Source organism: Dipodomys ordii, unplaced genomic scaffold, assembly GCF_000151885.1.
Source record: "Dipodomys ordii isolate 6190 unplaced genomic scaffold, Dord_2.0 Scaffold48, whole genome shotgun sequence".
NCBI lineage: Eukaryota > Metazoa > Chordata > Mammalia > Rodentia > Heteromyidae > Dipodomys > Dipodomys ordii.
In genome coordinates, this window is record NW_012267264.1 from 13050985 (window position 1) to 13077011 (window position 26027).

The window sequence follows — 26027 nt, forward strand, 5'->3', positions numbered from 1 at the left end:
TCCTCCTCCTCCTCCTCCTCCCCCTTCTTCTCCTCCTTTTCCTCTTCCTTCCCCTCCTTCTCCTTGTCCTCCCCCTCTTCATCCTTGTCTAGGACCTCATATGGCATGAGGCAGCTCTCCCAGTCAACAGTCTAGGTTCAAGGCTTATACCAACCTGCCAATAACTAAGAGGCTTTTCTTCAGTTCCCCTCCTGTCTTACTTTCAAATAACCTTTGTTTCTGCTCCAGTTTCTCCTGCCCTGTAATTCTTCTGTTGGTGGAGGGGGAAAAAATCCAAGAACACTACATGATATCCTTAGAATGAGAACATTTCATTTTATTTGTACTTTTATTTTTCTCTGTAGGAAAGACAAAAACTGTGCAAATTTTCATTATAATATGGCAAACAGGCTGAATTATACTTATTTGAAGAACAGTTCCAAATTTAAAATTTTCATTTTATATTATTCATTTATTTTTGCAATCTCCATTCACTGCCTAATGTATGAGCACTCCTGACTGTTAAAGGCATACAAAACTGTGAACACAGGATACGGCAGAGGGTTCATAAAACTGTAACACAGTGCAGTAAGGGTCAATACAGCAAAGCATGTATCTGATCTGGTCCAGTGAGTCAGATCTATACTGACAGCATAATAGCAGAACAAAAGAATGTGTGACACAGTTGGCTCCATTAAAATCCTCCCCAAGTTCTTTCTATTCCTTTGTGGGTCCTTTTTTTGCCCAGGTAAAGAATTAAGAGACCGAGGAGAAGTAAAGTACAGCAAAGTACCAAGTTTATTGAAAGCAAACGTAGAGTATAGACTCCACAAACGTAGAGTATAGACTCCACAAACGCAGGAATCAAATGGAATCCCCCTGAGAAGTGGCCTTTATGCTTTATTAGTTCTGTTCCTACCCTACTCCCAGACAGGATTGGTCAGTGAGGGGCCACAGACTTGGCCCTCATTGGTCTCTGCCACTGAGCAGCAGCACAAAAGTAAGTCTGATTGGGATTTTTGGGTGGGGAACCCAAAGAATTATAGGAAGAAGCAGCGTTTTGAGCAAGAGTCCAAAGCATTAGAGGAACAAGAAACCCCACGATGGGCCATGTGTTGCCTGCCACACGTTAGGTCTACCATTTTCTATCCCTTTCTAGCTAATGGTTGCCCTGTATCCCCCTCAGGAAGAGGAATGAAAGTAGACTGGCAATGTGATCGTGGTGGTGATGGGACAGGCCCTATTGGCCTTCCTGGAATTCCCTGAGATAGCAGAACCTTGTGTGTTGCAGGTGTATGAGGTTGTCCCGTGCCATAGTGACTGCAACCAGTACATATGGGTCTCAGAGCCATGGAGCGTCTGCAAAGTGACCTACGTGAATATGCGGGAAAACTGCGGCGAAGGCGTGCAAACCCGGAAAGTGAGGTACGGCCTAGACTACTTGCACAGAAACAAGAAACACGACCATTTACCTGTGTCACACGAGTATTCGCTCCTCATTCTCCCAAGTCAAATTGTCTTTAGTTTTGTTCTTACAGAATCTGAGTTGAAAGAAAACTCTGGAAGGATTTGTTGCAAGCAGCAATTTGCCACATTCTGGTTTGCTAACTTAAAGAAGTCTCACTTTATACTCCTAAAAAGATGGAAAAACGGGATGGGAAGGTGACTCAGTGGTAGAGTGCTTGCCTTGCAAGCATGAGGCCCTGGGTTCGATTCCTCAGTATCACATAAGCAGAAAAAGACCAGAAGTGACACTGTGGCTCAAGTAGTAGAGTGCTAGCCTTGGGCTGAAGCGCTGAGGGGCAGCACCCAGGCCCAGAGTTCAAGCCCCACGATCGACAAAAAAAAAAAAAAAGAAGGAAAAACATATTGAAAAAAAGCTGCCAAGTTTCAGCCCCTACAATTATTTTCTCTTAGTTATTTTTATTTTTGAGAGCTTTCATTATTGTTATTATTATTATTACTAATAGTTGCCCAAGAGGGTTTCAATTCCATGTCAGATTATGAGTACTATGCACTTTGATAAATGTCACGCTTTCTATCATTTTCCTCATTTTTCCACCCTCCTACCACTGTTTTCTTAATGGTCAAATATATTTTCAAGTGTATAATACCTGCCTAGCAAGCACAAGACTGTGAGAGTTCAAATCACAATATAACAATTTTTTAAAAACTTGTTTTTTATACCAAACTGGCTAATTTTAAAATATTCACATCACACTCAAGAACACCCCTCCCTTGTCTGGATATTCCATCTATTTTTAATTCTTCTATCATTGTCCTATAGAATAGCCCAGAGTGGCTATTTTAAGCTAATTAAAATTAAAATTTAAAATTCATGTTCTTATTTACACTATCTGTTCTTTTAAGTGCTCCCTAACCATAAGAAACTATCTTTGCTGATAGATAGCATGGATATAGAATATTGAAGTCATCAGAGAAAGTTTCTGGAGAATCCATAAGTCCCTCACTATGTCAGAAAGCCCAATTTACACCCCTGCTACCTTCATGGAACCCATGTATTGCTAAAGACACAGAAATTCCCTAATGCTTCACATAAACTTGGTACTCACTACTTTTTCTAGACAAAGACCCTCAAGGATTCCAGAACCCACTATTAAAGAAATGCATGAGACCTAATCATTTCCTTTTCATGTTACTTAACTAAAAACACCCATATAATGATAAGACAAGTTACACTTTAAATCCACCTTCTGTCAATGTTGCATTGTATCTGTCCTCTCTAACATGTATAAGTCTGCAGTTCTAACCTCACTTTCCAGGAATTTAAGGTTGGTATTTTTTTAAGAGTTTCAATAGCAAAGTAGAATAAAATGATATTGATATCATAAAACTTTTGCATATAAACCTATAGGTAATTTTGTTTCTAATCACTTTTTTCAAAAGCTAGGGTTGAAGGCTTGCCTCAGATGTTAGAGTGCTACCAGTGAGTGAAAAGGGTCAGGGCCAACTTTGAGTCCCACTCATGGACCTAAAACAAACAAATAAAACAGTAAGCCCACCTGAAATCTCCATTTACTGTTCTCTAAAGAATTTAATAAAGATGGGGATGAAAAAAGTGTTGAAAGGTAGTAACCAAAAAGAAAAACAGGGAAAGATAGAGATTCTACTTTCTAATGTTATTTTTCCAAATTAAAAAAAAATTCTCAAAACTTGAAAATAGTTATATTAAGACTTCAATTCCATTGGTTGTTTAATTAGTAAAAACAAAATTATACAGAATTACTCTTTTTTCCAACTTTCCCTTTATCTGTATGAATGTTGCTGCTTTTTGCTTTGTAATTGGGTATTCACAGCTTGTGCTAACACAACTCAAAACAAAGTAACATTTCAGATCACTTATTTAACCAACATGTTTGGTGCAAGTAGAAAAAAGGAGAAGGTCAGTATTGACTGTGATCTCTGATCCTGTAATAATGTTCCTGTTTGTTGCTGATTAAGACTACACCTCTCTAACTTTATCCTCTGCCAATTAAGGTGAGGATATCCTGCTAAAATGCAAATGTGAGATGGCATTCAGGATAGATGAGTTTGTAAAGGAGCAGGTTTAAATTTATCTAATGACACAGCATATCAAAGACTGGGTGGTAGATGTGGCTTGCCCTAGTGAGAGAGGGTATTTCTTCCTCTTCTATCACTGTGATAGACTTGAATCCAGGACCTTCAATATGCTAGACAAGGGAATAGTATTTTCTCCCAATGGCGTTTTTTAAAAGAAATTGCTAGTCCATGATAACAATAATAAACAAATTTAATTACTGTTTCTAATACCCCACAGAGACAATTACCTCTTACTATAACACTTGTGACAGGTTTCTGGCCCTACCCTTCACTTTAAGTTGGACCTACACTATGTATTTCTAATATAGCTCTGCTTTCTTCTATTATTATTCTTGATCCTTAAAAGAAATCAAGGCCAAGAATTTAAGGGAAAAAATGGATTTAGAAAGCCTACCTTTGGGCTCAAAATTTAATCCAAATATCTATTGTGTAGTCAAGGGTGATAAAAATTTGTTGTTCCCAAATGAAATGAATAAAAATTCTTTATAAGTAGAATTTGCTTCTATTTTATGAAGATTTACATTTGAAAATAGTTTTGAAACTAGGTTCTGTCAAGAATGATTATCTCTGAATGGTAGAATTGCATGTTTTTATCTTCTCATTTGATTTTTTTCTTAAATTAATATATAACTTCTAGAATAGAAAGTTAATGCTAGAAAAAAAGCCATTCAAAATGAAGTTTTATGTACATGACAATTTAATAGAGTACTGTGCAGCTGTTCTTAACTTGGATCAATAGGCAATTTTACAAGTTAATCCTTGTGCAGTTGTATCAGTATCTACTCTGAATGAGATCTTAGCATCAAATGCAACTTTGAGTATGAAAATCCCTTGTCTGGCCATGTCTCTACAAGCTACTGTCAAATAATATTTAAATGCTGCTAATAAAACTACAATATCCTTTGTACAATGATTTAAAGATGTTATAAAAAGCATATTTTCCTGAGAAACTAAAATTCTCCAAGAGATTTTTCATTTGCTTTTCAACAATGAAATCATACAAATATCTACCTTCCTATGTTCTTTTGTGTGTTTTCCTGTGTTTTATTTAGTAAGCCAAAAATGAGGCGACAGGTGTTTACATGGATTATTTTTTCAGACTACAAACCAAATTCAAATTCAGCAAATTACCTTTTTCCATTTTTTTTTAGTGCATCCCACAGGAAACATAACATTTCTGTGAATTTTGCACCACTATATAGAAATGTGATTCTTCAAAGAAGATCTGTAGAAATGCAGTCTCTGGGATTTTAGGAAAAGTTGTTCTGTAATTTCAGTCAGAGGAAGGCTGTCCTTCCAGCTCCCCTTTCATGCAACATTCTTTTTGAGCACATTCACTTGGACACCCTTTTCCAGATGATGTATGAAGGATAAGTGTTTTTCTTCTGTCATTAAATACACTGAGAAATTAGTTTAACTGTGGTAAAATGGAAGCTGCATTAATTTGCTTCTTAAGTGATATATTTAGAGGCCTTCGTGATTGCTTATAGTAGAATAAAGTAGAAAGCAAGGTTTGAATTTGTCTGCTAAAAAAGAAAACGAACAATTAAATAAAAGTTCAAGATACAAGAAGATCCAAATAACCACACTTAGAGAAACTGTGCTGTTGTCATTGTCTTTTCACATTTGGCTTTCTTTTCAAGTTAGCAGCAGAGAGAAGGCTAAAATTCCTTTTAAAATGACAGAAACAACAAAGAAAAAGGGAAATGCATCTAATTATCTTTGAAAACATTTCATGAAACCTTTCATGTAGATTTTGCAGTGTGCTAGACTTTCATCTTGGATGAATCAACTCCACTATTTTGTTAAGAAAAAAAATAGATTAGATGCCAAAATTGCGAACACTGGAATCTCTTTGAACCACTCCTCATTAGTTCCTGCCTCCCATATGGGTTGTAAAACACTTGCCTCTTTCAAAGATAGCTTATCCAAACTGCAGAGTACACAAATACATGCAGTGACTATCGCATTAAAATACCATGACCATGCACTGCACATATGTATTTTTCAAGTGTATAAAAGTACCAAATACTTGAGAAGGCAGAGATCCTTTCAGGACTTCACTACAGGAAAATGATGTTTACTAGATACTATAATGTCTTAAGAAGAAATACCACCAGATGCTGGTGGCTCACACTTGTAATCCTAGCCACTCAGGAGGCTGAGATCTCAGGATTGTGGTTGAAAGTCCATGATACTCTTATCTCTAATTAACCACCAGAAAACCCAAAGTGGAGCTCAAAGTGGTAGAGCTCCAGCCTTGAGCAAAAGAGCTCAGGAACAGTGCCTAGTCCCTGAATTCAAGCCCCATGACAGACAGAAGGAGAGGGAGGAGCTGATAGAAGCAGAGGAGGAGGAGGAAGAAGAAAAAGAAGAGGAGGAGGAGGAAAAAGAGGAGGAAGAGAAGGAGGGGGTAAGGGGAGAGGGGAGCCATAATTCTAATTGTACTGGCTCCTTCACTCTAGATATCTTTTCTTCTAGATGCATGCAGAATACACCAGATGGTCCTTCCGAACATGTGGAAGATTACTTCTGTGACCCTGAAGAGATGCCCCTGGGCTCTCGAGAGTGCAAATTACCTTGCCCTGAGGACTGTGTGATATCTGAATGGGGTCCCTGGACCCGATGTGTTTTGGTGAGCTTATTAACTATTTGTAATAGCCTCAATGTAAAAATCTATTCATGTGTGATGTTGACCAAAGCAAAGCATATTTTCTTGGCCTGCACATTCTATAGATATGCTAGACGAAGTCAGCAATGCCTCCTTTCACACTTAAAACAGCTTGTCTTCTTGCAAGCTTCAGCATCTTCACAACCTACACTCCTAACCCAGTACACGATGCCTCCAGCTCGCCTTCCAAAACACAAAACTGCAGTAGGGCTAATGATTGCCTTGTGAGAAATAGAATGAAGGAAATAGAATGAAGCTCTGGCCAAGTGTTTTGTTCAATCCATTTAACTTAAGTGGCAGGAGTAATCTTGCGCATAGTGGGGTACTGGTGCAGGAGCATTAACACTGAAAAGCGTTTTGCTCCTGGGTAAGAAGCTGAGAATGGAAACTGCATCAATGCATCTCTTTCCACACCCTGACTCCGTCTTTTTGGGGTGTAAAACCAGCTGAGAGTTGCGAATCACACAAAGCTTCTAGGCTCCAATAGCAGTATGAGATCTACCATAAACTCCGGAAAGAGGTTCATTTGAAACAGCAATGTATACTTTTGATAGAAAATCGAGCTTGTCTTTGGACAAATTTGTCAAGCCATGCATTTCAAAGCACAGTGGTACAAAGTGCACAGGAAAAAAGCATCTAATGTGAACTTAAATTTATTGGAAATATAGTATTGGATAGTTTCATAGAAAAGTTTGCAGAATATATTTTCCAAGGAGACATTGCTTTTTATCTCAGTGTTAACATTCTTAAAGATGCTGATTGGCAACTAAGTGATAGGGCAGGAGCAAAGCGATGCTGTGGGTGACTTGAATCCAGGTTAAAGTCAATGAAGATTCAGTTCTTTCCCAAGAGCATGCAGGGCGTTTCTAACTTAATTCCATAGCATTTGCTTTGAAGTTATGCCAAATAGTTGGAAAACATTCTCTGGTGTCTGACTAAGGTCAAACATGAGAGGTTCTTATTGCCACAGATTCTGATGAAAAGATGCTATTTTTATAAATAAAAGTGGTGAGCCTACACTGCTTCTCAAACTCATTAGCAGAAATTCAAAAGCAAAACTCACTGAAATTATGTCCATTAGCTTCTGTTTCAAATGAATGGAATAATTGAGGCCAGGCACAGTGTCTCACACCTGTAATCCCAGCTATTACAGGGAAGGGAATACTACTACCTACTACTACTATCAGGGAGATGCTGGTTTGAGGACAGCTGGGGAAAAAATTATTGAGATACACTCTCAACTCATAAACTGGGATTAGTTGGGATTCGCGTTATTAGGAACTGTGTTAGTGCAGAGAATACACTGGGATATAAAACGTAGGTCTCAATGTACTCAATGTACTGCAGAAAGGAACAAGATCCTGATATAAACCACAGTGTCAAAGAGCAGTGGGTATTACAACAATAGTGCAGGAGAGATTTGGGGGAGGGAAGCGGGAGCAGTCATTATAGGTCTAAAATGTCCAAGGAAATTTGTCCCTAACTGCTTCCGTTTGGTTCTTGGAAACCAATTGTTTCCAGAAGATTACTTATAGGATAATGGCAAACCAGTCTTTTTAGGTGTTGCATCATGTTTGCATGCATTAGAAAATAAGTCATTAGGAAGTAGTACTGTGGCTCAAGTGGTAGAGCACTTGCCTTGAGCTAAAGAGCGCAGAGATAGCACCCAGGCCCAGAGTTCAAGCCCCATGACCAACAAAAAAACAAAAACATGAAAATAAGTCACTAATGCATTGAAAATGATTTAAAGATACTCTGAGTTTTTTCCCAAGTCAGAGATTATTATGTCTGTTTGTAAATACATGTATATATCCATATATATGTATTCAACAATAATAAACATGGATGATATATTCATGATTGTGAGAGATTGTGTGTGTGTTCTCATTGGAAACATAAATGTTTTGTATTGTGTAGCTAGATGGGTCATCAGAATCTCAGCTAACACTGTCATCTTATATTTGGCAAAACTGAAGGGTAATAAGGTTTCCTGACCTCTCCAAGTTACCCAGTGGCCCAGGTGTTCTAACTCCTGTACCCGTACTCTCCGTAATGACCTAGCTGATTCGTGCTGTTTCTCTTTTCTGAAGAGTGTACTGTTGTTCTTTGTCAGCCTTGCAATCAAAGCAATTTCCGGCAAAGGTCAGCTGATCCCATCAGACAACCTGCTGATGAGGGAAGAGCCTGCCCCAATGCTATTGAGAAGGAACCCTGTAATCTGAACAAAAACTGCTACCACTATGATTATAATGTAACAGGTATGTGGACCATCCTCTTGTGCATTTAAAAGCCAATCTCACATATGTTGGCTTTGAAGCATCGCTAGAAGCTGGGCCACCTCCCTCTGTATATCCTTTGGACATGCAGAAACAGTTATCAAGTTACAGAAATATGAACCTATATTTTGCTGAACATCAAGATATGAAAAATAAAAATATCATGCAGACACTGGCTCTTAAAACAGATGATGGATATTCTGATTTTGTGTAAGGCAACTTTCCACTTGGGAAAGGTGAAATTGAAGGAAATATTTTTACCACAGATAAAAATGTACTGAGAGATTGTCTTTCTTTTTCAGAATATACCAGGACAATTCTTGGGGTGTGAAAACAGTTACTAACCATGCTTTGTTTGATATAAAATTGTTGGCAGTCTAAAATGCATGAGTACTTTAAAAAATACTCAATATAATTGCCCTTATATCCTAAAATTGATTTGATAACTTCCAGACACACAGATGAAGAAAATGTTTCATTGGTTCATGTCATTGGGTAAAACATCAAAGCTGACTTTGGATTTTTTCCCAAGTAATTTCCACACTGAAACAAGCTTGAGAAATTGGTTGAGGACATATGACAGTCATATTGGATTTTTGTTTCTTTTGAGTTTTTCTCTTCAATTTGCTTTCACGATACAAAGGAAATCAAAGTGTTCTGGGACATGCTGTGTTATCTTGCAGAAAAAGATAAAAAGAATACTTTTGCAAAAGACCTAAACCAAGAGAACCAAAAACATATGTCCAAAGTTATTTCTGAAGTGCATAAGTTTGTATTTTAAATATGGACAGTAAATGAAGTGCATCGATTTTTATCTAACTATACACAAAGAACCATTTTCAAAATTATATCTATTTTGCTACAGAGAGAGAATGCTGAAATTTTAAATCCTATTCTTATTAGGGAAAAAATGTTTTTTAATGACATTGATCCAGAGGCCCAAACCATTTTTACAATTATCACCCAAAGACCAGCTATCAAGATTGTCAAGCACACATCTGCCTCGAAGAATAAACCCTGCAGCTATGTGCAGCCCCAGCAATTCCATTTGACTCCTGATATGTTCAAAGCTGGGTCCCATATGCTCTGTATGTGGGATGATTGATTGTGAGCTTAGAAAGCAGTTGCGAATTAAGTATGGGATTCAGGTCATCAGCGTTCCATTTGAAATCTGTTTCATGCATATCCTTCTGTTCTGATGGGCTCCCTTCCTTTCAGACTGGAGTACATGTCAGCTGAGTGAGAAGGCTGTGTGTGGAAACGGCATTAAAACAAGAATGTTGGATTGTGTTCGAAGCGATGGCAAGTCGGTTGACCTGAAATACTGTGAAGAGGTGGGTGGGAACTATGTTCTACCTTCATGAGTTAATTTTTCCTTATTTCAATTCACATCAAGCCAAGTGACCCCTGTGCTCTTGTCAGTTCTAGGCCAGCAGATGTTTGTTTTGTTGGTCAGGAACTGTACAGTGCCCTCTTGAAAAAAGTATATCCAATGCTGCTGATTTCCACATGTAATGTCCTATATTTTCTACAGCTTAGAGCTCAGAGGTATGCTAATTAGCCTATTCTGAAAGAAATACTTGGGAAACAATAAGTAATCAAGGTGAATAAAGCAATAAATCTTAATCAAACTACTTATCATCTTTTGTAATTCAATGTGAATTTTGAGGCATTCCTGGGACACCTGCCAAGATCCATCCATTATTCCATCTGTTGATAAACATCGATTGCATGTGGTTTGGTAGCAAATTTTGATATTAGGATGGAATACCCAGCTGTGAAATTCCAAGAATTCAGGTCTGGATAAGGGGAACTTGGAATTCAAACAAAGAAAACAAGTCTGTCATGATTATCATCTAGGTGCAGAGAATGATAACTTGTTAATCCAATTAAAGTAAGGTCCTTCTTAGATCTGACCTTCTGAAAAGGGAGGAAATGTAGTGGCTGACCTTTCTTAAACATGAAGCTGTACTTCATGTTGTCATCATTTTTGTCTGATTTCCACACCAAAGAGTGCCCTCGATTCCTGACAACTCTCACTCTCCTGTTGCTCAGGTGAACCTGCTTATTTAGTTTTGAATAAATCATATTTGTTTGAGTAAGCCAAAGTAAGAGGGACTCTTGACAAATCTGAAATAGATTGCAAGTTTATATTATAACCTCATTAAGAGTTCCAGACATGCCAGTATGGATTTAGCCTCACATTCTGGGGGTTATATATGATGAGCCCACAGTAAATTATATGAACTCACAGTGGGGGGAAGTCTAGCTGAAAAGATGTTACTATGACATCTTTATCAAAGTGCTCCTAACTTAATTTCCTTACATCTCTATCCATTGGTGCAGAATTCTCAGATGTGCTGAAAACCCCAAGTTGTTCAGTTAGTAATGTCTCACGCTGCGACCTTACAACCTAGCTTAAATGTATTCAGACTTTAGATTTGAATCATTTGAATGCCAACCCTGAAATCATTTGATTGCAAAAGTAATAACATTGAGGTAATGTAGCCATTATGAAAATAACATTATTATGAGAGAAGATTATTATACTCATATATAGTCTGGAGAGCTTTCTGAGATCTACTTCCTGGTGATTAATATCATCTCTATTTTACAAATGTGCACATAACTGTCTTCATGGACCAGAATGAAATACAAAATGTGTACCTTTGAGAGCTTTCTGAGAACTGAACTCAAATCCCAAACGACCAATTGTACACTGTTTTGTATGACTAAAGGACAAACATATGAATAGAACTGATTTTCTTAAATAGAATTGATTTTCTTAAATGAACAATAAACAAACACCTTAGAAATCACTAATTGCAATTACCTTAGAGCCCAGATAAATGTTCCCTGAAGTGGAAATATTCTAATATTTGAATACTGCAATGACAATTAAAGATATAAAATGATAATTAAAGATACATTGTGGATCTGCTGTCTTTGGGGAAAGCAATGCTACAGTCTGTGGAGACTGAGGTGAACAGCTCAGGAGCTGTTTTCCCTCCCTGTGGATGTGCTATGTCTCCTAGAAGAAGGGGCCTATCTTTGTGAGCAGTGCACGGATTGCCCTCCTGCCAGTGCATGGGCAAAACTGCATTTAGTCCACAGCAGTAGGTGACTCTCTAATAGCCACAATGAAAGAAGTCATTATTGCCCAACAAAGTGGAAAGTTTGGTTTAGATTCAACTAGCATTTATTGTGTAATTTTTCCTTTGTTATTTTGGAGATAGGTACTTTACTAATACCTCATCATCTGTTTCTCTGCTCTTCCTTAAACCCTCAATATACTGTGGTAGAGTGCTTGCCTTGCATGCATAAAGCCTTGGGTTCGATTCCTCAGGACCACATAAGCAGAAAAAGCCGGAAGTGGAGCTGTGGCTCAAGTGTTAGATTACTAGCCTTGAGCCAAAGAAGCTCAGGGACACTGCTGAGTCCTTGAGTTCAAGCCCCAGGACTGGCAAAAAAAAAAAAAAAAAAGATCAGAGCCCACATGCCAAAGACGTGACACATTATTATCTGATGGCAAGCTTGACAGCTTTAGAAAAGAACATAATTATTTTAATGCCTACAAAACATTCATAATCAAAACATCCCGAGACCCCACACTTCCTTTTGAAAAGATAAATTACTTCAAAACAGACACTTCTTGTATCTTCTTTATCTGATTTTCATTCTGGGGATTGAGCTCGGAGTCTTGTGAATGCTTAGGCATGCACTATACCAATCTGCTACCCACCCACCTCCACCCCTGCCATCCCTAAATTGATATGTTTTTTACTATTTGGGTATTTTTAAATTGATATGTTTTTTACTATTTGGGTATTTTATATGATTAGCTTTAAGTGGTGATTTATCTTTAAAACCATCTCCTTTTGCTTTTCAGCTTAACATGTCCATTCAAAAATAAATAACACCCTGAAGACAAAAATCATAGACCTACAAATTTATGGTACCCTTTGTTTAAAATAATAGGCAGTGGCTGTATTTAGTCCTTTAATTCCACATTGAGGGAAAATCAACTAATTGAAATATTAGATCCTCTGTTTTAATTGCTAAATATAAATATTCACACAATGCATCAGTGTATAGAGTCAGTGGACCTCTCCATTCTTTCTGTGCCCTTCAATCTGGTGGGTTGAATCATTTTACATTCTTAATAGATTGGATATTCATCTTCCAAGTACCTCTTCTATCAGACAGACTACTTCATCTCCCTTGCTCTTCTCCCCTCCCTTCCTCTCCCTTCTCATTTTCTCTTCTCTTCTCTCCTTTCCTCTCCTTTCTGACTCCTTTCTCCACTGACAATACACAGTGGCCACAGCTCCATCCTTACTCAATCAGATCTCCTTCTGTTCTTTCAGCTTGGCCTGGAGAAGAACTGGCAGATGAACTCTTCCTGTGTTGTGGAATGTCCTGTGAACTGTCAGCTTTCTGATTGGTCTCCTTGGTCAGAATGCTCACAAACATGTGGTCTCACAGGTTGGTTTGTACTGCAATTCATTGAACAGGCTGGCTAGTGTTAAAGGCATTACAAAATAAAATGTCCTTCCTGTTTTTAGTCCAATCAGATAATCTTCAGAAAGATTGGATTGGGTATCTTGCCTTCCAAACTGTGTAAGCCTTTCTAGTCCCTGGATTCCCTCAGGAGAGATCTCTGTAAATGCTTTCTCCCAAGAAAAGACCTATTTGCAGAAATGTGACATCTTACTGATGTTGCGACACTTCACGTCTCTTAAAGGGAAAATGGTCCGAAGACGAACGGTGACCCAGCCATTCCAAGGTGATGGGAGACCTTGCCCTTCCACGATGGAACAGACCAAGTCATGCCCAGTGAAGCCATGTTACCGTTGGCAATATGGCCAGTGGTCTCCATGTCAAGCGCAGGTATCAGTCTCAGGAAGTGTGTGTGTACCTGGATGGATGTATTTGTCATCAGCAGAGATTTGTTTTCAGAAATGTTTTACAGATTACTGGTTTCCCCTTAAAAGATCAGAGCATTTTGCCATCTTATAAGCATTTAATTAGTTTTGATAACAAACACTCCCTGTCCTATTCCTTTAAAAATCATCTAGAGACTGATTTATTTTAATGAAAATGTATTGCCTGTCTTTGGCTAGGAAACAAATAAATTGTTCAGGGTCTGTTTTATAGCTTGTGCCCCACCAGGCTTCTTCCCTAGGGTTTCAAATGGTTCTCTAACTGTTCATAAATCAAAATCAATGATGCAGAGATGACTGTAAGTGATGAGCTCTCTAATGAAATATTTTTTTTCTTTTTCAAATTAGTTATTTCTTCTTCCATTCCAGGAGGCCCAGTGTGGAGAAGGGACTAGAACAAGGAACATTTCTTGTGTAGTGAGTGATGGATCAGCTGAGGATTTTGGCAAGGTGGTGGATGAGGAATTCTGTGCTGACACTGAACTCATCGTAGATGGTAATAAGAACATAATTCTGGAGGAAACTTGCACCCAGCCTTGCCCAGGTAACATCCGGACAGTGTTATCCCTACAGTGGTTTACATGCTTAAAACAAAAATACAGTCTTAGTTTTAGTACTTTGGTACTTTATTTGTAATAAACAAGTGCAAGGAGTGTGTCACCCTCATTTGATATTGCAAAATACTGGAAGCATGACATTGATTGTTTAGGATTGATAATTATATAACTCACTTTTTAAAGTTAAACAATTTATTGTGCCAGGTGCTAATCATTTGTGCCTATAATCCTAGCTACTCAGGAGGCTGAGATTTGAGGATCACAATTCAAATCTAGCCCTGACAGAAAAGTCTTTAAAAGTCTGATCTTCAATTAACCATCAAAAAACTAGAAGTAGAGTTGTGACTAAAGTGGTAGACTCTAGCCTTAAGAGAAATCACTAAGAGACAGGGTTCAAGCTGTGAGTTCAAACCCCAGTACCAGCCTGCATACACAGTGCACTCACATACATGCATACAGACACACACGGTGACATGATTTATTATATTTCACTGAAAGAATATGTATACTTACAGAGATAAAATCTAACCATAAAAAGGAATATTTTATTTTCTTATAATTTGCAATCACTCAGGTGAAGTTATACTACACTCCTCTTGGCAGAATGTCTTTTTACCCTTAGCAATTTTTGTTCATAATTAAAAACTGAGTGTCCAAATAGCTTGTATTTCCGAGGAAATATAGCATATCCTACATGATATAAGAATTTCTACATCTATCTTAAACTACTTAAAAATTCTTTCTAGCTTGTATTTCTTTATCATTTACTGAAAACTTTTTGTATTTCTGGAGTATTGATGATGTTCTCTAATATAGATCTATGAAAATTATGACTATCATATATGTATATGCATGTTAGTCAATAGTTTATATATTGTCAGGATTTCTTTTTTCTTTCTCTGGTTCTATTTTATTATTCAAATTTGAATGTTATTTTAAAGGTGATATACAAGGGGGTTACAGTCACATATGTCAGATAAAAGAGCATGTCTTTTTGAAGAATGTCCCTCCTTCCCTTGCTCTCTTCCAGTTTTCACCTCCCATCCCTACTCACAAGTTGTATAGTTTATTTTCCACATAGTGTCTAGTGAGTACCACTGCTGCATTTGTTCACCCTTTGTCTCTTCATTTCTGTGCTTTCTCTTACCCTCCCAAAGACAGGTAAATGAACAACAAACATGACAAAAAGAAAAGAAAACAAAAAACAGCAACAAAGAAAAAACTCTTGTTTTCATTTCCTGAAGTTCATTTTGATGAATATTATCTTTGGTTATATTTGATGAATATGTATGATTAGATGTGCATAAGTATTATGCCTTTGTGTTCCTCTCCTAAGAATATCCTCCTTTGGCCTCAATATGTGTGAATGCCTAAAGACCTGTGTAATTTATCTTGTCACAGTGTATGTTTTTTTACCATGCAGTGTGTTCATTTGTAGATTTATAGATACATTCTACTTACCACAAATGAGGGAAACCATGCACCCTATGTTTCTCTGGGTCTGGCTTCCTTCACTTAATATTTTTTTTCAAGTCTTTCTATTTCCTTATGAGTGGTACAATATCATTCTTTCTGATGGAAGCATAGAATTCTATTGTGTATATATACCACATTTTCTTGATCCATTCATCCACTGAGACACATCTGTGCTGATTCCATATCTTGGCTATGGTAAATAATGCTGGAATAAACATGGTTCTTAACCAAGACACAAAAATGTTTGCATTAGTCAGAGTTCAAGGTAACTTTGTAATTATATTACTCATATTGGGCATAATTTAAGGCAATGTGAATTATGGGTGTGATATGATTACAGTAAAAATTATAAGAAGTTCCCATAGTTTTATAATATAAAAATTCTAAGATATTTGTATGTCTATCACTATTGGCTATACATTCTGAATAGTATCACCAACAATCACACCTGAGAAATAGATGGGAATATGGGAAAGCCATATTTTCAAAATTGTTGAAAATGTTGAACACACAGACAGACTATGGCCCAGCAGTTCCACATTCAGTAGAATGAATATAACAGTTGGAATGAACACATTAGATAAATAGAGATAGAAGTGGGCGCTGGTGGCTCACGCCTGTGCAGGAGGCTAATATCTGAAGATAGCGGTTCAAAGCCAGCCTGGTCAGGAAAGGCCATGAAACTCTTATCTCCAAGAAACCACCGGAAAAACAGAAGTAGTGTTATGGCTCAAATGGAAGAGCACTACCCTTGAGCTGAAGAACTGAGGGACAGTGCTCAGGCCCAGAGTTCAAGCTCCATGACCAAAAGAAGAAGAAGAAGAAGGAGGAGGAGGAGGAGGAGGAGGAGGAGGAGGGGAAGGAGGAGGAGGAGGAGGGGGAGGAGGAAAGAAAGATAAAAGAAAGGAGGAAAGAAAGGAAGAAAGGAAGGAAGAAAAGAAATATAGAGATAGGTGGTCAATTATGTAAATATTTGGGGGGGGTCCAGTCGTGGGGCCTGAACTCTGGGCCTGGGCGCTGTCCCTCAGCTCTTCAGTTCAAGGCTAGCACTCTACCACTTGAGCCTCAGCGCCACTTCCAGCTTTTTTTTCTGCTTATGTGGTGCTGAGGAATCAAACCCAGGGCCTCATGCATGCAAGGCAAGCACTCTACCACTGAACCACCTTCCCAGCCCTATGCAAATATTTATAAATGGAAAACTCCAGATACAAAAATGAGTAGCTAAGGTATCACTTCTTGTATCAGATGAGGGGTGCTTCTGAGATACTGGGAATGTCCTGTTTCTTGATTGAATGGATGCTCAGGAAATAGCCATCTGATTTTGGAAATTTAGCTCCTGTGAATTTGTGATATGTACTGATTTAGAGGAGAACTATGAAAAATAGACGAGAGAATAACTTTTTCTATAGCTGCTCCATTGCGTGCCTTGCCTCAACTTCGGTGGGCAGAAATAGAAGGAAAGCATTAATACCAGCCTTCTCAGCTTTGACTTCAAGGCCATTTGAAATTAGGACTATCTAGAAGACAAATTCTTTTTTTCCTTTTTTTTAATTTTTATTTTTTGTGAACATACTGTACAGAGGGGTTACAATTACATGGGCAAGATAAAGAAGACAAATTCTATGTACAGTTAGATTTTAACAAATTGCTTTACAATCATGACGAGAAGGGTAGTAAGTTTTAAGCAAATACTTGTCATCTCTTAAGAAATGATCATAGTACACAGACTCCATTGAGCCATTGTTTATATTTTATAATATTAATGTATAACTACTCAGGAAATACCTATGCATATAAACATAAAACTCTATATAAACTTGTAATTACTAGAGGCTTGTCAAGTTTTATGAATATTATTAAGTTAATTATATATTATGTATAGTTAGCATAACTACAAACCTTTCCCAGTAACGCTACAGTTAAAATGAATATCTACCCCCCATAAATTGTCAACCTGTGGCCCACAGGTGACTGCTATTTGAAGGACTGGTCTTCCTGGAGCCTGTGTCAGCTGACCTGTGTGAATGGGGAGGATCTAGGCCTTGGTGGAATACAGGTCCGATCCAGAGCAGTTATTATACAAGAACTCGAGAATCAACATCTATGTCCTGAGCAGATGTTGGAAACAAAACCATGTGATGGTGAGTGCTACAATTCATGAAATCTCTTCACTTTCATTGTGTGTTTAAGCATTAGCTTAAGATAAAGAAGTTTTTGCTAAATAAACAAATTTTCTAAGATCTCAATTAAGGATAAGAATTCTGAATTGTAAAGATTTGTTTTCATAAGTTAGATGTTAAATGTTAAAGCAGAAATGTTCTCTAATTCTATGAGGTAAATAACAATTCTATTATTTGTGCACTCAAAGCAATAATCATCATTAATGAATCTAATAATATTTTGTATTTAAATCTAATAATAGAACTGAAGAAAACTATGAGTCCACAGGAAAAATCATAGTTTTCTGTATTCTCAGAAACTGATACATTTAATGAGAATTAACAAATTCTAGTGCAATTTTATGTAGAAAATTATGAAATATATAACATGTATATAAATATATATTTATGTGTCTGTATGTTTATATGTAATATGAATATTGATAATACACAAACATTCAGGAATCACAGAATACTAAAATAACAATGAAAGCAAAAGATTTATATCTAATAGAGAATTGGGGACTCAAAACACTTTTATTCCTACTTCTGAGCAATGAAAAAACATGACAAATAGTAGCAGTGGTATCCAGATTACCACCTTTACTCTGAAAATTGGGGGGGAAATGCTTTGAATGTTGGGGGGAAAACACTTGCAAGGAAAACTAGGAAAGCAAATGCTTCAACTCAAGAATTAGACAAAATTGTCCTGTCAGTTTTTAATCTTCCTAAATTTATTGACCACATATGTCTGGGACCAAACAGGTAAACGAGTACAGCAATCCATAGAGTTATGAGTTGAATAATTCCAAGAAAATTGTTTGTCCCACAGAACAGTGAAATAAACTTAGATATAAAAGACACAACAATAGCAAAAGAAATGCCTTCAACAATCCGATATTCATAGATTATTATGTGCTTAACACAATGTGGGATGTGACCAAAAAACAAAACAAAACAAAGAAAAAACACTGGGGAGACTTTAAAGCCTCAAATAATTACATTTATAGTGAAGAGTGAGAAATGAATTGGCAGGACAGGAAGAGGGGTAGTATTGAAAAGAAATCTAATTGTATAAAAATTTAAATTTCATATTTTATTGATCAACAAGCACATGGAAACTAAGGTAAATGTTATGTGTCATTTCATATATTTTAATTAATTTTGCATCCCTGTCTGTATGTTTCATATTCCATCATACTTTCAATACAAACCATTAAATTACATTACAAACCCAAGTCAGCCTCAGGTAGTGTAACAGAAAAACATAAAAATTTACTTGGGATTCAGGTATATAGCTGTAATTTTATAATATTGGCACAGCAACTTCTGTACAATAAATTGACATTGGAATCACCAGTGATGCCACTTCATATTTGAAAAATAGTTTATGAATCCTCTATCCCCAATGGTTGTCCTGACAACAGGATGTTTCTGTTCATCATTGTCCTGTCTCTGCAGATGGACATTGTTATGAATACAAGTGGATGGCCAGTGCTTGGAAGGGCTCATCTCGAACTGTCTGGTGTCAGAGGTCAGATGGTGTAAATGTTACAGGTAAACTTACAATGTTGTATTCTCCCATGTATTTCAATAATGCACAAGTAGTTACTAAGGAAAATAATGAAGTTAAAAAACTCATTTTCAACACATGGTTCAGACTATGAAAGCTAACATTTCCAGTGACCAGTGACAAATTACAATGTTTCAAATTCTCCTCCACTTCAGCCCTTTTAGATAACAGTGTTGCAACTTCATTAAATTACTAAGTCTAATAAATTATAATAAATAACTTCAAGATTAATTTTTTCTAGAGACTGTATATGTTAATAACTACTCAATGCTAAGGAAAAATACCAGTTTGTTCTTTTTACTGTTTCTGCTTGTGTACTTTGAAAGTAATATAGATATATATACATACACAGACTAATACAATTATAATTATATAAGCCCAAATCAGTTGCTTGAATTAAAAATCTATAGCCAAGAACTTTTTAAATGATTAACAGAGAAATTTTATTGGTAATTCTCAAATCCTGAACATATAGGGAAGCTCATTTTTAATGCCTCCACCCCAAATTACCATACTTCCGAAGAAGAAATCTAGAAGTTTTTTAAATTGTATTTTGTACTAAATATACCTCTGAAGAAATATCTAATCTGCATGGTTCTTTACGTGAGCCCAATAAGTCTGAGGAATCTCAAGAACTCATTACAGGAGAAAGGAACTTAAATGAAAGACAGGTAGCAAATTTCCTAGAAAGGAGAAACCAAAAGCCCAGCTTCCAACCTATGAACCCAAATGCTACTGCCTCTCCTTAGGCACTTGCTTTGTATAATGTAATCTACAGGATGTCCATAGCACAGGGGCCATAGCAGAACTGACCATCCACCACTCAGCATCTTCTGCTGTTGGTTCTACCCTCCTGAGTGCAGAAAATGTAATATGCATTTGAACTCCCTGAGTGATGGCCATTTTATACATTTAACTTTAATGTATTCAGTAAGATAATAGAAGCAGGGATCAATGTGCTTTTGGAAAAACATCATTTTTTAATATTGAATTTTAACTTACCTGAATTTGCTGAAGCCTAATTACTTATTTCCTTTCTGTGAAAACAGGATGTCAAATTGTATTCTTGTGAAGATACAACTTCTCACATGAGAAAACTGTATCAACAAACTTGATTGTAGCATCACCCAGTGTACATACATAGATCAAGAAAAGGCAACTACCAGAAAAGGTTGTCAAATCTGTCCTAATCCCATTTTAAGATGTATAGGGTAAGGAGACCCCTAGACAGAGAAGACTAAACTTGCTGGGAGAGTGCTGTGCAGATCACCCATTCTACTCATTCTACAAAAATGAGTGTGCCTTCTATTCCAGTGGACCTTAATAGTTTGCAATTTTTTTCAGACATGCATGCAAATAATCTTTTTAACTTTTCTTCTGCATGTTAAAAATTCTTTGCCACTGCAATGAGAGCTATTCTCAGTATAAATAACTGCAGAAACCACAACTCAACAGTAATTAAGTAAAGTTAACTGTGGAAACCATATTTTAAAGGTTTTTTTCAAAACAAAAAAGTATACAATATATTTCTTTCTCATACCAAAAAGCCAATGTATAAATAGCCTGTGAAAAACTCTAGGTGCATTCTTTTTTCCATCTTTCTGATAAGATTCTTCAGTAGAAACAGACAAGAGTGTAAAATATATTACCTATCTAGACTATTTCTGTTTACGAATTGTCCTTATAGAAGAAAACTAATGAAGCTGGGCACAGAGGGCTCACACCTGTAATCCTAGCTACTCAGGAGGCTGAGATCTGAAGATCACAGTTCAGCCCAAGCAGGAAAATCCCTGAGACTCTTACCTCCAATTAACCATCAGAAAACCGGAAGTGGTGCTGTGGTTCAAGTGGTAGAGCACTAGCTTTGAGCTGAAGAGCTGAAGGAAAGCACTCAAGCCCAGAGTTCAAGCCCCACGACCAAAACAAACAAACAAACAAACAAAAAAACCCTCATGATACTCCTTATGTATTTAAGTGATAACTTATATGGCTATTTAACTGAAATTGCCTTTCAACTTTGTATTTAAAATATTGAAAGAAAGACAAAGGACTAAAAGCAATGCACTATGAACTAAAAAAATACAAACGATCATCATTCCACAAATAAAGAAAAATTGCATGCCGAGTGCCGGTGGCTCACGCCTGTAATCCTAGCTACTCAGGAGGCTGAGATCTGAGGATCGTGGTTCAAAGCCAGCCCGGGCAGGAAAGTCTGTGAGACTCTTATCTCCAATAAACCACCAGAAAACCAGAAGTGGCGCTGTGGCTCAAGAGATTAAAGCGCTCGCCTTGAGCTGAAGAGCTGAGGGACAGGGCTCAGGCCCTGTACAAAGTTATGGCAATGGTTTTGAAAATCATTGTTTAGAATTGCCAAGAATGGGGTTGAACTTTGACAGAAAATTAAACCTGCTTCTTTTCATTTGCTGAGCTTAGCTCTAAGAATTACTTATGGACTAGTATGTCTAAAATAGCAGCTATAAAATTATCTATTTCATCAACTAAGGGCCAGGTACTGTGCTGCCTCCTGCGTAAGAAAGACCTCAAGATGCTAAGGCAAAGGTTAACCAAATATTTCACACACATTCAAGCTCTCCAGATGAGTGGATCCAGATTCAAAACCAAGTTTATAACAGAATATTTATCATAGCAAGATGTGAAGTGTGTCAAAATATGATTTTCTGTTCCACAGGGGGCTGCTTGGTGGTGAGCCAGCCTGATGCGGACAGATCTTGCAACCCACCCTGCAGTCAACCCCACTCATACTGCAGTGAGGTATGTGATGGGCCACCTTCGTATTTGTCACCCTCCTGTCTCCAAAAAAAGCATACCTCAAGAATACGTAGATGTCATATTTATGCCTCTCTTTTTCCCTCTTTCTCACTCTGTCTCTGTCTGTCTCTGTCTCTGTATCTCTGTGTCTCTGCCTCTGCCTCTGTCTCTCTGTGTCTCTGTGTCTCTGTCTCTGTCTCTGTGTCTCTGTCTCTGTCTCTGTCTCTGTCTTTGTCTCTCTCTGTCTCTCTGCCTCTCTCTCTCTCTCTCTCTCTCTCTCTCACTCTCTCTCTCTCTCATCTTTCCTGGTACTGGAGCTTGAAAACCTAAGTCCAGGATGTGGTCCCTTAGCTTCTTTGGCACCATTTCGAGCTTTTCCTAAGTAGTTGTTGGAGGTAAGAGTCTGCCTGGGATGGCTTCAAGCTGCAGTCCTCAGAGCTCAGCCTCCTGAGTAGCTAGGATGACAGGTGTGAGCAACCAGCGCCCAGTTTATGCCTCTCATTTAAGCAACACAAACAGTTCTGAGCACACTTAACCTTTAGAACAGGATTTTTAATGTAGTTAAGACAGGCATTGCAGGTAATGTATTCTGCCAATAAAAAATAAAACGCCAGCTTTCTGTCTCTCGTTTCCTTCTTGCATGCCGCGTGTAAATCTTGTTGTTCTTCTGCAGACAAGGACATGCCGCTGTGAAGAAGGGTACACTGAGGTCATGTCTTCCAACAGCACCCTGGAGCAATGCACACTTATCCCAGTGGTAGCCATCCCCACCGTGGAGGAGAAACGCGGAGATGTGAAAACCAGCCGCGCAGTGCATCCCACCCAGCCTACCAGCAATGCAGCTGGCCGGGGAAGGACCTGGTTTCTACAGCCATTTGGGCCAGGTGAAATGACCAGAGAGGGCTGACACAGAATTCGTAGCTTGGGGCCATTACCAAAGGATTATTTTAAATAAACAATCATGTTCACAGGAGCTATTATTTATCATTTTGTTTATATTTACTTATTCTATTATGGCCATCTATTCTTTTTGTTGTTTTTGGTACTGCTACATTTAAAAGCACCAATGTCCAAGTTATTTCAAGCTTTAACTGCACATTGAATTTTTAAAATGCAACAATGAAAACATGTTTGGGGAGAAAATAGGTGTTTATTCACAACTGGAAAAAGAATACCAGACTACACAGATATTTGAAAGGAATAATTTGAACCTTAACTGAAAGCATCAGAGATGTAATCCTGTGGCAGACAATATTTGGTAAATAGACTGATTTACATTAGTCTTAAATGTTGTTATACTCAGCTAGAGACTGGTGGCACATGCCTTTAATCCTAGCTACTCAAATGGCTGAGAACTCAGGATTACAGTTTGAAGCTAGCCTGTGCAGGAAAGTCTACAAGACCCTTATCTCTAATTAATAACCAAAAGGCTGTAAATAGAGCTGTGGTTCTTCAACTGATAGAGTACCAGGCTTGAACAAAAAAAAGCTAAGGGATTGTGCCTAGGACTTGAATTCAAAACCCAGTACTGGCACAAAAATAAATAAATAAGTTGTCATGCTCAGCTAGGGACTAGTCGCTTAAGTCTCTTATCCTAACTACTCAGTAGCCTGAAACCTGAAAGTTTGAAGTTCAAAACCAGCCTGGACAAAAAAGTCCTTAAGATCCATCTTCAGACACCAGCAAAATGCCAGACTGGATGCATGACACAAGTGCTACAGCATTCATGAGCAAGCAAGCTAGGCACATTGGCACATGCCTGGTATGCAGTCCACACAGGAAGAATAAATAAGAGGATTGTGGGTGTAGGGCAGCTGGGGCCTACACCACAAAAGAAACAATACTCTATTTAAAGAATAATGAAAGAAAAAGGGACTAGAGGCATGGTTTAGGGGGCAGAGCACCTGTCTAGCAAATCAAGACCCTGAGTTCAAACTCCAGTACTGCAGAGACAGAAAATAAGAGTTAAAAATTTAATTACAAAAGTGCCTGTCATTTATGATCCATAAAATAGGAAAGTTAGAAAAAATATTTGTTTCTTTATAGTACTGGTGTTTGAAGTCAGAACTCACACTTGTTCTGAAGCTACTCTACCCACTGAGTTATGCTCCTACCAAAAAAAAAGTTACTTAGCCTTTGATAAGATTTGATAAAATTGTTTTCCAAATATTATACCAGATCAATCATTAAGCATCCTGTAAGTATAAGATTAAAAAAAGATTCTTGATTTCAAAATAAACTAGTACACTCACTTTCTTTTCATCTGTAATAAGAAATGTTCAAATACCTGTCTGCCTCAACTCTAGGTTATAAGACTTTCCTTAAATCACATTAATTTTATCTTTTCATATTAAATGACCTTCTCAAAATAGATAGGAAATCCTAAGAATATTTCTCTTTTATTAAAACTTTTATTGTGAAGGTGTTATACAGAGGCATTCCACTTACATAAGTCAGGTATTGAGTACATATCCTTTTGAACAATGTCATCTAATAATATTTTTATATGGCATTATATATATATATATATGTTAAATTTGGAGTGAAACTCAGACAAGCAGAAGTTTAGACATACAAGTTCAGCATCCATACAGAAACATTATTTTAGCTTTTCAATTTAATGTTCATTATCAATTAACCTTAATGAAGCAGCATCTAGTTCATACTAACATCTTTACATGCATTATTAACTGTCTGCAAATTAATCCAGTTTTGCAAATAATTGGTAATCTGTGAATGGTCAATGGTCATAATTGAATACTGTTCTATATACTACAGACTAACATAAATATCTATTCTCTTAGATGGAAGACTAAAGACCTGGGTTTATGGTGTAGCCGCTGGGGCATTTGTGTTGCTCATCTTTGTTGTCTCCATGATTTATCTAGCTTGGTGAGTGCTTAAATATTTCCAAGTCTAAGAGGATACAAGATGTCCTTATTTCAAAGAAAATACTTTTGGTAGCCTGTAACACAGGAATAATAAATTAATGTATCAAATAAGTACACTATATGATTTAGTGTCTACATGAAGTTCTAAATACAAAAAGAACTCCTATAGCCTAAAACCCACTCTTTCTGAGCCATTTCACTTCTGGTCATGAAAGAGCCAGAATTCATCCAGGTCACATTTTCAAGTTTGCTTGCAAGAATCACAGAAAACATTGCTTTGCATATATTGTGGTGAACTATACATTATATACCAGATTTCTACTGGAGGAAGATATCATGGTAATATCTAATCTTATTCGACTATATTTGTAAATATGTATTCTTTTTTGTAAATCTTATAAAGGTTTCTGGACAAATGCAATACCGTAATATCAATTTCATTGTTAGCACTAAAGGATTTCCACTTGGATAATTTTTCTTAGAAAATACTGAACTACTTGAGGATCATTTAATTTTTTTCAGAAGATAAATCTCTGAAATTTAACCAGAAAAATAAGATCTAAGGTTGAACTCAGGCAATAAAGACAAATAAGAAATTTAGGTCCATCAATTTGTTTTGCTTCGCAAACATTTTTAAACAATCGATTAAAGGTTGATTTTTTTCTCCCAATCTCATGAATTTCTTACAGCAAAAAGCCAAAGAAACCCCAAAGACGACAAAACAACCGACTGAAACCACTAACCTTAGCTTACGATGGAGACGCAGACATGTAACATGTAACTCTTCCTGGCAACAACCAGTTTTGGCTTTCTGACTTTGTAGTACCTATTGAGAGGTCACCTTGGCACTATCTGACTGTGCAGATTATATTTCATTTAAACTTTGATCAAAGAGTATCCTAAAAAATGAAAACCATACTGCCAATGGGAATAGTCAAGCCTGTACCACTTGCATACAGATCATCATCCTGGCATTTCTAGGATCCTTAGTTCAATACATGTTGGATCTTGAAAGTTTTGTGTCACTTTTTCTGCAATCCACCAACTGAAGAGTTACTTTCATCTCTGAAAAGATACTGGTGAAACTAGTCAGCAAGACTGCAGTACTAAACTAACGCACAGAACTTTCTAGCATGGAGCGTCTATAGTGA

General features: G+C 37.2%; 1 protein-coding gene across 1 annotated transcript in view; it reads left to right on the forward strand.

Moving 5' to 3' along the window:
• Positions 1–25807, forward strand: part of Thsd7a (thrombospondin, type I, domain containing 7A) — a 344637-nt gene extending 318830 nt beyond the window's left edge. Inside the window, exons 16-28 of the mRNA XM_013019946.1 lie at positions 1271–1404; positions 6043–6196; positions 8346–8490; positions 9727–9842; positions 12876–12993; positions 13253–13398; positions 13821–13995; positions 17452–17625; positions 19105–19200; positions 21906–21988; positions 22659–22869; positions 24790–24877; positions 25566–25807. Coding sequence (XP_012875400.1) covers positions 1271–1404; positions 6043–6196; positions 8346–8490; positions 9727–9842; positions 12876–12993; positions 13253–13398; positions 13821–13995; positions 17452–17625; positions 19105–19200; positions 21906–21988; positions 22659–22869; positions 24790–24877; positions 25566–25650 — 1725 coding nt within the window. The 3' untranslated portion in view covers positions 25651–25807. The remainder of the gene's footprint in view (positions 1–1270; positions 1405–6042; positions 6197–8345; positions 8491–9726; positions 9843–12875; positions 12994–13252; positions 13399–13820; positions 13996–17451; positions 17626–19104; positions 19201–21905; positions 21989–22658; positions 22870–24789; positions 24878–25565) is intronic.
• Positions 25808–26027: the final 220 nt, after the last annotated feature.